The 16,052-nt window shown below is 36.3% G+C and overlaps 2 protein-coding genes across 2 annotated transcripts in view; both read right to left on the reverse strand.

Annotated features, from left to right (window-relative positions):
* Positions 1-2,127: 2,127 nt before the first annotated feature.
* LOC111637478 lies at positions 2,128-3,643 on the reverse strand. Its single transcript, XM_023382974.1, has 2 exons — positions 3,554-3,643; positions 2,128-3,421 (listed from the first exon to the last, which is right to left on the reverse strand). The coding sequence occupies exon 2, from the start codon at positions 3,419-3,421 to the stop codon at positions 2,297-2,299; it is 1,125 nt and encodes a 374-aa protein (XP_023238742.1). The 5' UTR covers positions 3,554-3,643; the 3' UTR covers positions 2,128-2,296.
* Positions 3,644-5,373: 1,730 nt separating this feature from the next.
* LOC111637472 (constitutive coactivator of PPAR-gamma-like protein 2) overlaps positions 5,374-16,052 on the reverse strand; it is a 184,267-nt gene continuing 173,588 nt past the window's right edge. Inside the window, exons 12-14 of the mRNA XM_023382965.1 lie at positions 14,398-14,604; positions 7,925-8,120; positions 5,374-5,576 (exon numbers count right to left, since the gene is read on the reverse strand). Of these exons, the coding sequence (XP_023238733.1) occupies positions 5,374-5,576; positions 7,925-8,120; positions 14,398-14,604 (606 nt within the window). The remainder of the gene's footprint in view (positions 5,577-7,924; positions 8,121-14,397; positions 14,605-16,052) is intronic.

Here is a 16,052-nt window from a genome sequence, read left to right on the forward strand (position 1 = left end):
TTTTTTTTTTCTTTATATATATTTGAGACAGTAGGGCATCGATTATTTGAATCAATTGGGGACTGGGGTTGTTCGGAAAATTGATATTTCGGATAACCAATTATGTGCAAAAAAATATATTAATTTATATCATGTTCGGTATTGATAAGTTGTTGTGTCGATGGTAGTAAGAATGCCCGTCTGATCAAGGGAGCTATGGCCGCATTAACATATTGCTGTGGTTGACAGGCTGTGGCCGGTATTATTTACCTGCAGAAGCAGGGGGTGCCAATGGGCTCACCACTGTCAGCTGTATTGGCAGAACTCATCATGCGGCGCGTTGAACACAGTGTTTTTAAATTCCCTCTCACCATAGCTTACCCCTTAATTTATTTAAGATACGTAGATGATATTCTTTTGGCGTCGCAGGATACGGAAGACTCTTTCCGGGTATTAGAACACCATTTATCAAAAATGTATGCCACTATACACTTCGTGTGGGAGAAGGAAGTTGGGAGAAAAATTGCCTTCTTGGACTTGATCATGGTCCTTATATCACGCCTCAAAGGCACCGTCTGTAACTGCTGTCATAGCCGAGGCTCCATGAGTTGGTATCCCATCTTCATAAAGAAATCCCGCTGAGACATCGTTTTTTTTGGTTTCTAATGTTACTATAAACATAGCTAGCATAGCTGTTGATTGCCAATAGGTTTAGCATGTTATAAAATACACATAGTGCCACCTTTTGATTTTTATGTTATTACTCATATTTGAACACATTTGATCTACTGTGTCTACCGCACACTTTGTACTATTATAAAAGTTTATTATTTGTGGTTTTCCTATATTTTCATTGATGTTAAGTTGATCATGAATAGTCAACAAAACAAACAACTTTATTTGACTTGGCTTTGTACGAAACTAATGTCTTATTGCAATCGTAACAAATTATTTAAGTGCATGATTTAGAATTTTTTAATTTTTCAGGAATTTCTCTTGTTACTTCTAAGAGTACTTGCATGTATCCAAACAAGAAAACTCCAGAAAATACTAAAGAATGCTTTACACTGTACCACTGTTCCACAGAAAATTGTTCCTTTGCCTTGATACTGTAATCACTTATTACCATCATCATTAAGTTGTACTAATAAAGTTTTACTCATAATTAATGCTTGGCTGTTAGCAGATTACTTTATGTTTCACTCAATTATTGGGTTGAACCAAAAGTTCATTTGGTTTTTAAAAAGAAATAAAATATACAATTTTAAAATAAATAAAAACATTTAATCCACAATGTATTCACCCTTCTGTTTGATAACCATACACCACCTGATGGGTAGTTTCATAATTCCATTTGTGTAGAATTGAGCAGGTTTCTGATTGAAGAAATTATCAATGTGATTTTTGATACCTTCTAAAGATTGAAATTCTATGCCATTTAAATTATTCTGCAATGAATGAAAAAGATGATAGTCTGAGGGAGCAATATCTGGAGAATATGCAGGGTGACTCAAAACATCCCAGTTAAAGTTTATAAGTTTTTGGCATATGTTTAACGATATGTGCAGTCTTGCATTATCATGATTATTATGATGGAATACCACTCCCTGCCAATTTGTAAGTTCCAGATGTGTTTGATGCACTGCAGCCTTTAGTTCATTCAGTTGGAGACAATATTTATTGGAATTAATTGTTTGGTTGTTGGATAAAAGCTCGTAATAACGAACCCCTTTCTAATCCCACCAAACTGAAATAAAATCATTGTTTTTCAAACTGTGAATGCAAGAAATTGAGAGAAAGGTGTAAATTTTCATGTTTATAAGATAGCTCCAGATTTAAAATTTAATGCACATTTTTAGAAAAAAGAAAAAAAATGCAGAAATTAAACATATAAGCATAGCTTTTGATGTAATGTTGACAGTTTCACAATAAAAACTGGTGTCTGAGATGCAACGTAACTCAACTTGTTTTGTTTTTTTAAATGACCTCTAGAGAGGGTTGTGTAAGCTTACATAAACCAGCAAGCCAGTTTTTACCATATAGAAATGTCTGAATTTCTCCACAACACCGTATTAACGCAAAATTAATCAACCACAAACCTTTACGGTGCGAAATTAAATACAAAAATCCTGTTAAAAAATTCCCACAAACGTTTTCGAACCCACTTAGGTTCTTCTTCAGGTGAAAAAACTTAAATACTCAAAAAACATTCGATGGAATCCAAATTTGAATGAGAAACGATCAACTAATACGATGAATTCTGCCGCTGTCGTCATCAATACGCATGCGTATTTTACCGATGTAAACATTTTTCTTTTTATAGAATATTTTCTCTGTCCTGTATAAGCATTTCCCACGCTAGGGATAGAGATAATTCCTCCTTATTATTAATGCACCTGTTGTTTCGGGCCGCTTTATATATAGACATTGCCTCTATCCATCTTAGATGTTCCGTATGTGGTGTGGTGTGAATGATTCTAGCCTCACTAAACTTAGGTTCGATATCTGGATCTGTGGCATAACGAGCGAGTGCCGTGGTTATTCTTCCATGCTGTATGTCTGCGATGTGTTCTTTTAATCTGACAGATAACGAGCGTTTAGTGGATCCAATGTATAATAGCTGTTCATCACATCGATGATCCTTCAAAGGGATGGTATATACTCCCGACAGCATGTGATAGTTGGGAGGATCTTTAGCATTACGGAGTATATTAAAGACCGTGGGACATCTCCTGTATGTGATATCGATGTTTTTCTTTTTTGCAATCTCTGAGTAGAGTTTCTGTAACCACGGGTTGTAAGTGACCGGAACTCTGTTTTTATGCTCCGGTCTGTCATCTTCCTGCCCTGCGTCTTTTGCGGATACTTGCGGATGGCGTAGTTTCTTGGATAATTTATTCATAAGGTTGTAATAACCATGGCGTTTCGCTATGTTAGCTATATTTCTATGTTCAGATTCTAGAGCAGCCTTGGTGGATGAATGAGTATAGGCTCGCCTAATTAATGTGTTGAATGCCGCTATTTTATAATGGTAAGGATCACACGATGTTGTTGGTATGTATAGCGGTTCTGCAATAGGTTTCCTGTATACCTCTGTTTGGATCCTCTTTCCATCCACCTTAATGCTAATATCCAGAAAATGCACTTGCCTGTCGTGTGCTTGGTCCAGCTCTAGAGTTAAGCCGTATCTGTTGTCATTAACCAATTCCAAGAAAGCTGATATGTCAGGCTTAACCTTCCATAGAATGAGGATATCATCAATATACCTCCTATATAATAAGATGTTAGAGATATGGAGTGGGAGGACTCTTTCTTCTAATTGACGTATCACCAACTCACATAAGTCACCTGCAATGGGGCTCCCCATCGGTACGCCCCTGGATTGCATGTACGTTTTGCCTCTGAATTGAAATAACGAGTTGTAACATAACAGGTGCGTCATCTCTAAGATTTGTTGTTGTAGGTTAGCGTCATTAACTATTNCAATGGGGCTCCCCATCGGTACGCCCCTGGATTGCATGTACGTTTTGCCTCTGAATTGAAATAACGAGTTGTAACATAACAGGTGCGTCATCTCTAAGATTTGTTGTTGTAGGTTAGCGTCATTAACTATTCTGAATAAGAGATCCCTCAGGGCACAAAATGTTGGAGGAAGAAGAATTGATGGGTATAAGGACTTAAAATCGAATACAGTAAGAAATTCCCTTTAAGAAAATCCCATTGAAGGATCATCGATGTGATGAACAGCTATTATACATTGGATCCACTAAACGCTCGTTATCTGTCAGATTAAAAGAACACATCACAGACATACAGCATGGAAGAATAACCACGGCACTCGCTCGTTATGCCACAGATCCAGATATCGAACCTAAGTTTAGTGAGGCTAGAATCATTCACACCACACCACATACGGAACATCTAAGATGGATAGAGGCAATGTCTATATATAAAGCGGCCCGAAACAACAGGTGCATTAATAATAAGGAGGAATTATCTCTATCCCTAGCGTGGGAAATGCTTATACAGGACAGAGAAAATATTCTATAAAAAGAAAAATGTTTACATCGGTAAAATACGCATGCGTATTGATGACGACAGCGGCAGAATTCATCGTATTAGTTGATCGTTTCTCATTCAAATTTGGATTCCATCGAATGTTTTTTGAGTATTTAAGTTTTTTCACCTGAAGAAGAACCTAAGTGGGTTCGAAAACGTTTGTGGGAACTTTTTAACCGGATTTTTGTATTTAATTTCGCACCGTAAAGGTTTGTGGTTGATTAATTTTAGAAATGTCTGATTTCATGGTCTCTCCAAATCAACTGACATGTGAAGCAATCTGCGAAAATACAATATACTTTTAATAACACTAGATTATTTATTTCATTAATATGTACACTTCCTTTTGACATTTAATAGTATAATAAAATGCTTTATCAATACGCCAATAATTCGCAAATTTTATAAATAACTGTTATATCATTGAATGATTGGATTCTCATTTTATTTGTTTACTAGCTGTGGCTCAAAATGTATCTATTATAAATGTATCTATCTAATACTCCCTGTGGGAGGGAACTTCAAAAAATCCCTTCTTAGTGTACATTCTCTTGTCGTACCCTATTAAAATGCAAAAATTTGCATCTAAAATAGTATAATAGAAACCAAGTTCTTCACGATAAGCCTTAATTTTATCCCTCTCTCCCCTATGGGGGGAAATTTCCACATCACATCGATATAATATACAAGTTCGGACACGTGCACTGCGTATCTTGCCAACTACGCTACTATACCGCGCGGTTACTTATTCATACACATATGCGTCTTGCCCCTCACCACCCAGTGACACCAAAAATATAACACTAACCTAGATGATATCTTTTAATTTATATGAATGTTTTAACAGAATAATATACAGCCTATGTCCACCCTGAAGGGCCATTCTAAATATTGGTGAAAGAATTTTTGAAATTGGATGAGTAGTTTCAGAGATTATCTCCTATTTCCAAACTTCAAACTTTACCGTTTTATAATATTAGTATAGATTAGTGTGCATTTTGAGTTCACTAAATCTATACTGAACACTTAATAAACAACATATTTGCCGCAAGCTTGCCTCCACCCAGAGAAAGTTCAGCATCAGGATATGCAAAGCCTACAGAACGACTCCTTCCAATGCACTTCTGTTCATGGCGGATCTTCCCCCTATTCACATCCAGGCAAAGCTTTTAAATTGGTATTGGCACCTATCCTTGGCAAGACAGCAGTGCTACACATAACTACATCTTTGCTGACCTCATTAAAGACAATACTTCGTTGGTCTGCAGCATACATAAATATGGCATGGACAGGACTCTAAAGAGGGACGAGCACAGCCACCATCCTGCTGACAATCTAGGCTACACCATCAACTGGGACTTCAACAACATTCAAAATCTTAAGGCTAACTGGACCGTCTACACTGATGGTTCCAGCAACGACACAGGCAATGGTTCTGGCTTCGTCATTATCAATTCTAAAGGAAGGACTTGCTACCAAACTTACCATAAACTGGCCCCCCCCACTGCTCCATCTCCCAAGCAGAGATGTGGGCCATCCTGAAAGCCATCATTCATATCACCAATAACATTAGTCAATTCAAAGGAAAAATCCTTATTTTAACAAACAGCAGAATAAGGCTCCACACCCTCCACGGGAACAACTGCCTTACTAGGCTTGCTGCCAGAATGTTGTCAGCAGCAAAAGACCTTGGATCAAGTCGCACTCTACAATTTAGTTGGATCTCTTCGCACAGTGGCATCAAAGGTAACGAAACAGCGGACAAGTTGGCTAAAATGGGAAGCAGAACTTCGTGTCATCACTCATTCGACAGAATTCCTCAATCCACATTGAAGAATCGCCTTCGGGCCTTTGCTGAGGCCCTTTGGCAGCAGGAGTGGTCTTCTGCCAACACGGGAAGAAACTTAAATTTATCCCCAATATCCTCACTAGGAAGAACGCCAAGCATTACACTCCAGAAGCGGACACATCTCAAATCCTCACCAGTCATGGTAACTTTCCCGCCTACCTTCACCGGTTCGGGAAAGCTAACAACAGCAACCGTACGTGCTCAACCCAATCCATCGAAAATGCGTTACACCTAGCATTCCATTGCCCCAACTTCGACCACCTACGGCTAGGACTAATCACCAGCTGCCTAAAGAAAGGGCTAACTTGGCCACCCGAACCAGCAGACTTATTCCAGGATAGAGAACTCTGGAAGGATTTCATCAACTTCCTCAGCAGGACCAGAGCCCTCATCTCCTACCCACAACAGAATGTCAGCGTACCTGAAGAAGAACACCCCAGTGGATGAACAGAATCCAGTGTGACTGATCAAATCTTGTTGCTGACTGATACTCTTGCTTAAATGTTGTCATATATGGTTATCCATATGCAAGAGTAATTAGACCAGTCTCCTTGCCTTATTCATAGCCACACTCTGTTATTTTTAATTTAAATCATTTTGCTTTTACTCTGTTACAATTCGAATACTTCTCATTACGCGAACCTGTGTTCGGTTTCCTCCCAAATTTATGTACCTTAAATCCCTTTCTCTGCTTAAATCATTTTGTAACTGCGATCACTTTATATACTATTTGCACTGGTTTGTCTCTAAACACAGTTCTTTATTTCGGACTTAGTTTGTACCGCGTGGACTGTCTACAGTAGTACATTTATGTGACCACAATCTTCCCTGTTATGTACCAGACTATGTTATAGACAACCTATAACCCTTTTAAAAACCGCTTTATCATTGTCTCTCCGGACTCTTGTTGTTACCAAGCATATGAGGTTTAATGATATTTCTGTATATAGCAGCCTTTTGCAACCTCATGTCCATGGTAAACGAACTGATGGGATTTTATTGTTTTCAACACTGCGTTGTTGACATTGTCACTTAATATGTATTTAATTAACATTAGAGATGCGGTTGCTCTGAAGCCCACCCACCTTCTTCTTAACCTATCATACTTTTTTACTTTATTCCACCTCTTCTATCTACTATCCTCTACAATACTCTCAGCATCTTCATCTTCAACAACGTAATCCTTTACTTCATCACTTCTTTATTCTATGAGGCTAAGTCCATTTCATTAATAGACAGCCTCCTAATCTCTGTATTAAGTGAATAAATGAATCTATACTGATGAGATCTGTAAATTGGTTTTGAGTTTTTATAATTTTATTTTTATTTTCAAAATTATAAATTAAAAAAGAAGTTCTATTTCTGAAACAACCTCAAGGAGGTCTTAAAAATACACAAGAAAACATCATAATAAAACTCTCACCTGTCTGCAAAATTGATTTTAGATTTGTGTATATATTTTACATTAATGCCTTGTTATTAGAAGAGTAAATTGATTTGATGATAAATTCAATTCAGAAATTATAAATTTAGTTATCTTATAAATAACGTGTTATAATGCATATAAGTGCAGTCTGAATTTAAGTATATTGTTAATTAATATATTTTGAAATACATTATTTAATATTCTAATTACATAATAAGTAACAGATGCTTAACAAATTTACTTTACTACTAAATATATATTAAAATTTACTGAATATAACAAAATTTTAACTTAAAAATAATTGAAAATAAACAATTTGATAATAATTACAAACAATTTAAAATAAATGCATTTATTTTAAATTGTTTGTAATTTTTAAAATAAATAAAATATTCAGAATAAAAAAACAAAACAAAACAAAAAAAAAAGCCCAAAACTCCAGTGAAAAGTGAAAAAATATTTAATGAAAAACAAATGTTTTTGTTATTTTGCTGGAGTTTTTGGTTTTTTCATTTTTCTTCAACACTGATATCAAATTTCTGTGTTGTTTATAAATGCATTTTTTTAAATTCAAAGAAATTCAAAATAACAACAATAAATCAAAATCTTACCAATAACACCTCGGCCCCGACCACGAATGTTTAAACCAGAACCAGCTGTAGCAACAAATGGTGGTCCACGGAACCCAGGTAAAGGTGGTGGAGGAGCAGGACGTGGCAATATTGGTGGCGGTGGTCGAGCAAATTCCACCTGCAATCCATCCAGTATAGCAGTTCTCATTCTTTCTACTTTAGCTACTTGACTAATCTATTAAAATTTGAAGAATAAATAAATAAATAAAAACAGTTTGAAAATCAAAGTAATAAAAAATACATAAATTTTAAATTATGTAAAATCCACACAAAAACATCTAAGATGTAAAAAAATTACACCAAGTAAAAACTTGTGACAATTTAGATGACAGTCAAAATTTTTCTTTGCAGTTTTTCTTTGGTAAAGATAAACTTGATGCTTGTGGAAGCAGTATCCACAAGATTTTTGCCTTTATTATTATTTTCTACATGTGTCAAGCTTAGCTTTAAATGGCTATCATTTTTTACATGTGCATTGGTGAAAGTTCATGCAAGCCAAAAATAAATTCTGTTTGCAAAATTTTCAGTGTAAATGATTTTATATGGAAATTTAAAAGTGCCTTTATATTTACAGAATGCACTTTATATCTAAGTAATGAATGAATTCCTTTCTCTCTTGTTCGAAGATTAACAGTAAATGTGAGGTAGCAGAAGTTCCTATATTCAAACTAGTCTGTAATATTAATATTGTTCAAGTTACGTAACAATTGTTGTTTGTAGCTACCTGAGAGTCTCCCGTTACATTTTCTCAAAGGCAACACAACGCTTTCTCGTGATCTTTTAACCTCTGGACGGCCGATATCGTCTGTGAATATCGCCAGAGACGGCTGAAAAAAGTCAGTCATCATCCATCCCTCTGACAAAGGAAACCAGCACCGATTACTCCTGGAATCTCGTCGATCAGTGCCATTTGGGTACCTTGTGCCATCATTGTGCTAGTGGATATTATATTGGAACTAATCACCATCGGAACTATTATCAAACAACGAGAGCTCCATCAGGACATCACCTTTTATCGCCAGGTATTTATGCAACTCGCACTCGTTATGTGAACTCTCTCTCTCTCTGTGACAAAACTTAGAACCTCTGTATTCTTTCCAGTTTATTTTTGATTAAATCCTTGTTAATTGTTAATTGGAGTTTGAGCCTTTTCCATATGCTGTCTCTTGATCGGTTGACATTACAAATTCGTCTGTCCACTTACGGGACTGCTCATGCGACGTTGTGATGTAGTAATTGCTGTCTCGGCTTCCGTGCTCCGATAAACACAGTGGTGTCAATCCTGACAGGGCACCAAGGAGGTGCCAACCCTAAGATCACAGTAAACCAAAGTAATTATTATTCATGTCTGACTGGAATCCATCATAATTAGATATTCTATACCAAATGATTAAAATGTTAGCTATATAGTGTTTACAGTACAAAATGTTTTCTGATGATCTTGGGGATGATTACTACTACCAATTTCTCAAAGATACGCTAATAAAGAAACCTGAAACAGGCTACTCTACAGACATTCCAGTGCAGGCTCAAAGGAACCTGTATCTGAGGCAAAATCAACTTTTGCCACTTCTGCTTCCAAACCAATTGCCTGTAGAGAGTACTTCTAGTTCTATCATTCTTATACAAACTGTTTATAAATAACTTTAAAATACATTTATGGGACTTCATTTTATTTCTACTTATTACTATTATTCTTTATTCGATTTTCTTTTGAACATTTCTGACCATTCATTTTGCCATCCTTCTCATTTTACTCTTGAAACAGTGACCTCATCACATCAGCATCAAGCTAGCGCTGCACACATCTACAATTTAATTGTATTAAACAAAAACTGAATTAAAAAAAGGAATCTAACAAATGATGTCTGTTAATTCTAATATGTCTTTGCAATATTTGCTAGCATTAGGAGTATTTTTGGAAGAAAAACTCAAAGAGCACATAAAACAAAGTTCAAATTAAACTGATGAATACAAGCTAAATAAACCAAAATAAGTCTTCTTTATCACTAATCTATATATACATATATTAATCATATATAATCTATTATATATAATATTAATATTATGTATAATTAATTCTATAAATCAATTAATTTCTATCTACATTCAATTTGCTGATTTACACATAGTGCCATCTATTGACAAAAATTTAACAAAATAATAAACTGAATATAATTCTTAGAAAAAAGGATACAATTTTATATATATATATATTGTATTCACTTAATTATTGCAACAATGATAAAGTGCAAAATAGACAGGTAGCATATAGCACTTATATTAACTGCATGGAATTGAAAGTGTCACCCTGTAAAAAGTCTATAGTAAGTATATTAGTATTTAATTATCCACATCTAACAACTCGAGTTTTTTCATTTCTGAATGGTACTTTCTTAATTCTAATTAGCACCCTCCAATAGCAGAGTGCTGAAAACCACCAAACACTGGTAATTAGATAGTCATGAGTTTGAGCATTGCCAACAGATTGGCCACATGGAGTTTTCTGGATTTCTTCACATTAACAGTAACACCTAAACAGGGAAGACTTTTAATGGGAAACCATTTAAATTTTTTAATGGTTGTGTAGTGTGTGTGGTATGACACCTCTAGAGGAGAGAATGACAGGTATAATAAGCATCTATCCACCCTCCACAGATGCCTTATTATGAGGTCTGTTCAAAAAATAACCGATCTTTTTGAATTAAGCAAAAATGGAGTGTTCTAGTGTCGTGAAGTTGACAACACTATGTTTGTGATAACCTCCTGAGTAAGCTGCTTTTTTCGAATTGTTGATCTCTCATTTCATTCTCGCATTATTGTTTTTTGAGTGAAAGGTGTTTCATTGTTCATGGAAATTTTTGTAATATGCGATTTATGGGAGCAACAATGTAATGGGAAGTTTGTGGGAAAACTTTTAAAAAAACATTTCAATCTTTGAATCAAGCTTATGTTTCATAAGCTTGATTATGTTTATGTTTCAAAGCCTAATGTTTCAAGCTTATGTTTCAAAGTCTCATCTTTCAAACCTTTGCCAATTACGCCAAAAATAAATGGAGCCTCAACTCCAAAGCCATGGGGGCCATTTAAGACCACATCTTCATCCCCACCATCACCTACACATGTGGCACTTGCAGCATTCCCTATGTTACCATTTGTCTCTCCCTTATTATGTTTTTCCCTGCAACTTGTACATTCCTACCACCTCTGTCGGGTACTTCTTTGTTTACTGTATTCCACATCCACTGCCTTTTTTGTTTTAATATTATAACCATTTTGTTACACAACATCTATTATATATACCACCTCTGACGTGTACTTGTTTTATATATTGTGTTCCATATCCACTATTTTGTCTTTTATCTTATTGCTTAATTGTTACATGATCTCTAGTATGTAATTGAACTGTATCGAATGTCATGATGTGTTATGTTATGTACTGTAACTTTACTGTTGTACCTGTTTTCAAACTGGTTGTGCTTATACAGTACCGGGCTTGTACCATTGTACTGCAATAAAAAACTTAAACCTGAACCAAGCTTATGCAGTCAATGCTCTAGGTCGTACACAGTGTTATGAATGGTTTATCCAATTCAAAAGTAATCATCAATTAGTTGAAGATGACCCTTAACCAGAAAATCCTTTGACCTAAACTGATGACACTTGCATTCAAAAAATCAGAGTTATGCACTTTGAACTTTTGTCTCAAGGTCAAACAGTCAACTGTTGTTACTACGCAGGTGTTTTGAACAATTGCATGATAAAAATTCATAAAAAAAAATCAGTTGTGGGGAGACAACTCATGATTCCTTCACCATGATAATGCACCTGCTCACTCAGCCTTGTCAATTCACCAGTTTTGTGCCAAAAATCAAATGACTTTCCTCTCCAGCCTCCATACTCACCAGACCTGGCACCTTGTGATTTTTTCTTGTTTCCAAAATTAAACTCAGTGCTGAAAGGACACTGTTTTAACACAACTGATGACATTAAAACAAATTCATCACAAGCATTGGAGGACAGTCCAAACAAGCTTACCAGGACTGCTTTGCAAAGTGAAACACCACTGGGATTAGTGTATAAATAAGGGAGGTAAATACTATACTTTGAAGGAGACAAGGATCAATAATCTGTAACTTAAAGAATAAAAATTAGAAAAAGAAAATTCGATTATTTTTTAACAGACTTTGTATTATTATTATGTTGGGTTTTGTGAGTTATACTCGGTTCACACCGGTGGCTGTGTACTATGCCCAACCAGAGTCAAGGCATAGCAACCAAAACAAAACTAAAATTAAAGAAGTGTGTCAGTGTGTGTGTCTGTATTCAGGAATTTCCTAAAAATGTGACATGTATTCAATATAGTGGCCTTCTGTAGTGTGATTATGTATTTCTACTCAATTGTAATGTTCCCTGGCTTTTGTGTAGTGTGTGTGGTATCACACCTGTGCAGGAGAGAACAACAGGTACAATAAGCACCCTATCCATCCTCCACAGATGCTGTATTTCCTGGGCGAGTTCTGTGTACTTGCTAATTTTTTCAGTGCATGTGTTTTGTACATTGTGAGTGTTTGGAATGGCTATGTCTATAATGTATGAGATTTTATTGTTTGTCAATGAGTGTGATGTCTGGTCTGTTGTGGTAAATTGTTTTATCTGTAATTACGGTTCTGTCATAGTACAGTTTGTGTGTGTTGTTTTCCAATACTGTCTGTGGAATATACTTGTAGTATGGTTTGTGGATGTCTAATAATTTGTGTTTGCTTGCAAGCTCTTGGTGTATTATATTTGCTACTTGATTGTGTCTATGTAAGTAATCTGTCTGTGCCAAGAGCCTACAACCAGATGTAATGTGTTGTATAGTTTCTGGCATGATGTGACACTTTCTGCATGTGTCGTTTGTGATTGTTGTATCTTTGAGTATGTGTTTTCTGTAGTTTTTAGTATTTATGACCTGATCCTGTATGGCAATCATGAATCCTTCCGTCTCCCCACAGAGGCATCCCCGATCTAACCACCTGTTTGACGCAGTTTTGTCAACAAAATCCTGGGCCAGGTCATAAGGATGCCTGCCATGGAGTGCCTTTTGAGCCCACGATTGTTTGATGGTGTCTATGCTTTTTATGTGTTGTGTCATGTCTGTATGTTGTGAGTGTAAGTTTAATGGTGTGTTATTTCAGTCTGCTAGAGTTACTGCTTTATGTAATTGTGACGTTTCTTGTTTCCTGTAGAAAAACTCTCGCAGTGACTGTATTTGTTTGTAGTGAAGGTTAACTATGTCAATCAGGCCACGTCCGCCTTCTTTACGTGGAAGGGTTAATCTTTCTGTGGCGGATTTAGGATGATGTTGTTTATGCTTAGTAAGTGTTGTTCTTGTTTTCCTTTGGAGTTGCTCGAGATCTGTGTGAGTCCAATGTATAACTCCAAAAGAGTATGTGAGTACTGGGATGACATATGTGTTTATTGCTTTAACTGTGTGTTTTGCATTTAACTGTGTTCTAAGTATAGCGTTTAACCTACTTTGGTATTCTTTAATTAATCGTTGCTTTATTTGTGTATGTTCTGTTAGTTTGGCCTGTTGGAATCCTAAGTACTTGTAGAACTCGCCCTCTTCCATGGATTCAATAACGTCTCCATTTCCAAGTGCAAAATCTTCTTTCTTCAGGATTCCTTTTTCTATGTGAAGTTTTTTGCATTTGTCTAGGCCAAACTCCATTTGTATGTCCTTAGTGTATGAATGTGTGATTTGTAGGAGTTGATGAAGTTGTTTTTGTGTGGATGCATAAAGTTTTATGTCGTCCATGTACATGAGATGTGAGAGTGTAAACTGTGTTGTTTTTTCGTGTCTGATATTGTAGCCGTATTGCGTGTTGTTTAACATGTTGGATAATGGATTCAGGGCTAGGCAGAACCAGAGAGGACTCAAGGAATCTCCTTGAAAAATTCCTCGCCTAATGAATATTTCGTTTGTTTGTATGGAAGTGTTACTAACCCTGAGATGTAGTGTTGTTCTCCAGTGCTGCATAGTGTTTTCGAAGAATGCAATGAGTGATGGATGTATTTTGTACATGTGTAGAATATGTAGCAGCCAACTGTGTGGAACACTGTCGAATGCTTTTCTGTAGTCTATATATGCCATGTGTATGTTTCTGTGTTGTTTGTGTGCTTGCCGTAGAATGACTGAATCTATGAGTAACTGTTCTTTGCATCCCCTGTGATTTCTACGGCAACCTTTTTGTTGTTCTGTAAGAATGTCGTGTTCTTCAACATGTTTATATATTTTGTTTGTGATACAGGATGTCAATAATTTGTAGAGTGTTGGAAGACATGTAATTGGTCTGTATTGTGTGGGGTCTGTAGTGTTGTTGTTTTTAGGTTTCATGTATTATTATTATTATACGTCAAAAATTCATCTAGATCTACTATAAAATTATAAAATTAATAAATATTACCTGACCATCACAAACTTCAATTAGATTTTTTGCTCCATTTGCTTTAAGTAATTTATGGTGAAATAACTTTCCATCAAAGAAGAGCCAAGGACAACACATTAACCAAGGAATGGGCGCGCCACAGGCATCATTAGCAAAGAGTGCACATTCGACACCCTGCATGAACATTGCGGCAAGATGAATTCCTCTTGCAGTTATTAGAGGTAGCTAGAGCATAAAAATATAGAATTTTATTAAATATTTATCAAAATTATCATCATAAATATAGAAATATTCATTGTAAATTTATGAATTCATCTTTAGATTATTAACAAATTTTATACTAATGTTTCAGAAATCAGTTTTCTTACTTAAGTTATATAAAAAGTTTCAGTATTTAAATAAACCACTACCGCACACCGGAACAATATAAAAATAACTTATCTCCAAACCTATAACCGATGTGAAAGAATTTCAATCGCAAACGTTTTCGGACACCACTGTATCCTTCTTCAGGCAATGTTCTATTCGTAACACATCGTTACTGCCCGTTGTCTTTGGAACGCCTTTCAAAAATGTTCTTATTTCGAGTTCCGTTGGGCATCACGTGCTTTTTCAAACCGAAATCTCAGTATCCACGTAACGATCTTTTATTCGTACGATAGAATTACGTAATTTTCGAATAAATTTGTTTTAGCGTGTCATATTTCAATTTAATGGCATCACATATAACCAAGGCAGAGGTGTACCCATGGGTAGTGCAACCTCAGGAGATCTATGCGAGCTGGTTATCAGAAAATTAGAGGAAAGGGTAATTACGTGTTTCTACGACAACATCATTTTGTACAAACGTTACGTCAATGACGTCATTATACTGTGGAGAAACAACCCTGACATCAACCTGTTTATAGATCAAGTAAACGGCAACAGTTACGGTCTTACTATAGAGGTAGAGCAGCATAGTGACTCCACGGTCCATTTTCTGGATGTGAACATTAGAATAGAGGAGTCTCACCTAAGCACTTCGGTGTATCGGAAGCAACATGACTTCCCGAAGTATATTCCAGCTGACTCGTGCGACCCGTTCGGGTACAAAGTGGCAGCGTTTAGGGCGCTTGTCAAAAGGGCCTACACGCACTGCTCTACTCAGAGGGCATTAAATAAAGAGATGGAATATCTCAGAAAAGTAGCCGACATACACGGCTTCCATAACATAATACAGAGGTTGGCGACGCAATACAACAACGTAGGACCACCTTGTACTACCAATAGAGAGGATGGCATACAACAAGAACAACGCATCGTAACGGTTACTTACAACCCGATCTTGACTTCTGTTTATCATAAAATCGCGAAACTGCAAGGGATACGCATAGCATATAGAAGATGTCCATCTATTTTTCCTCTTATACGTAATGAGAAGGACAAGCCTAGTCGGGATAGGCTGCCAGGGGTGTATTCGGTGCCACTCACCGACCATAGATGTGACAAGGAGCTGGTATACATTGGGGCCACAAAAAGAGCAGTCGGAGTAAGGTGGAAGGAGCACCAAAAGGACATCGAGCACAATAGATGTAGCACGGCTTTATCGGTGTATGCATCGGACCCGGAGATATCGGCGGACTTCACGAGGGCCAAACTTCTCATCACGACGTCGTATGTAGACCAACTTAGGT

This window comes from Centruroides sculpturatus, unplaced genomic scaffold (assembly GCF_000671375.1).
Source record: "Centruroides sculpturatus isolate CEXI.00-Female unplaced genomic scaffold, Cexi_2.0 scaffold870, whole genome shotgun sequence".
Taxonomy (NCBI): domain Eukaryota; kingdom Metazoa; phylum Arthropoda; class Arachnida; order Scorpiones; family Buthidae; genus Centruroides; species Centruroides sculpturatus.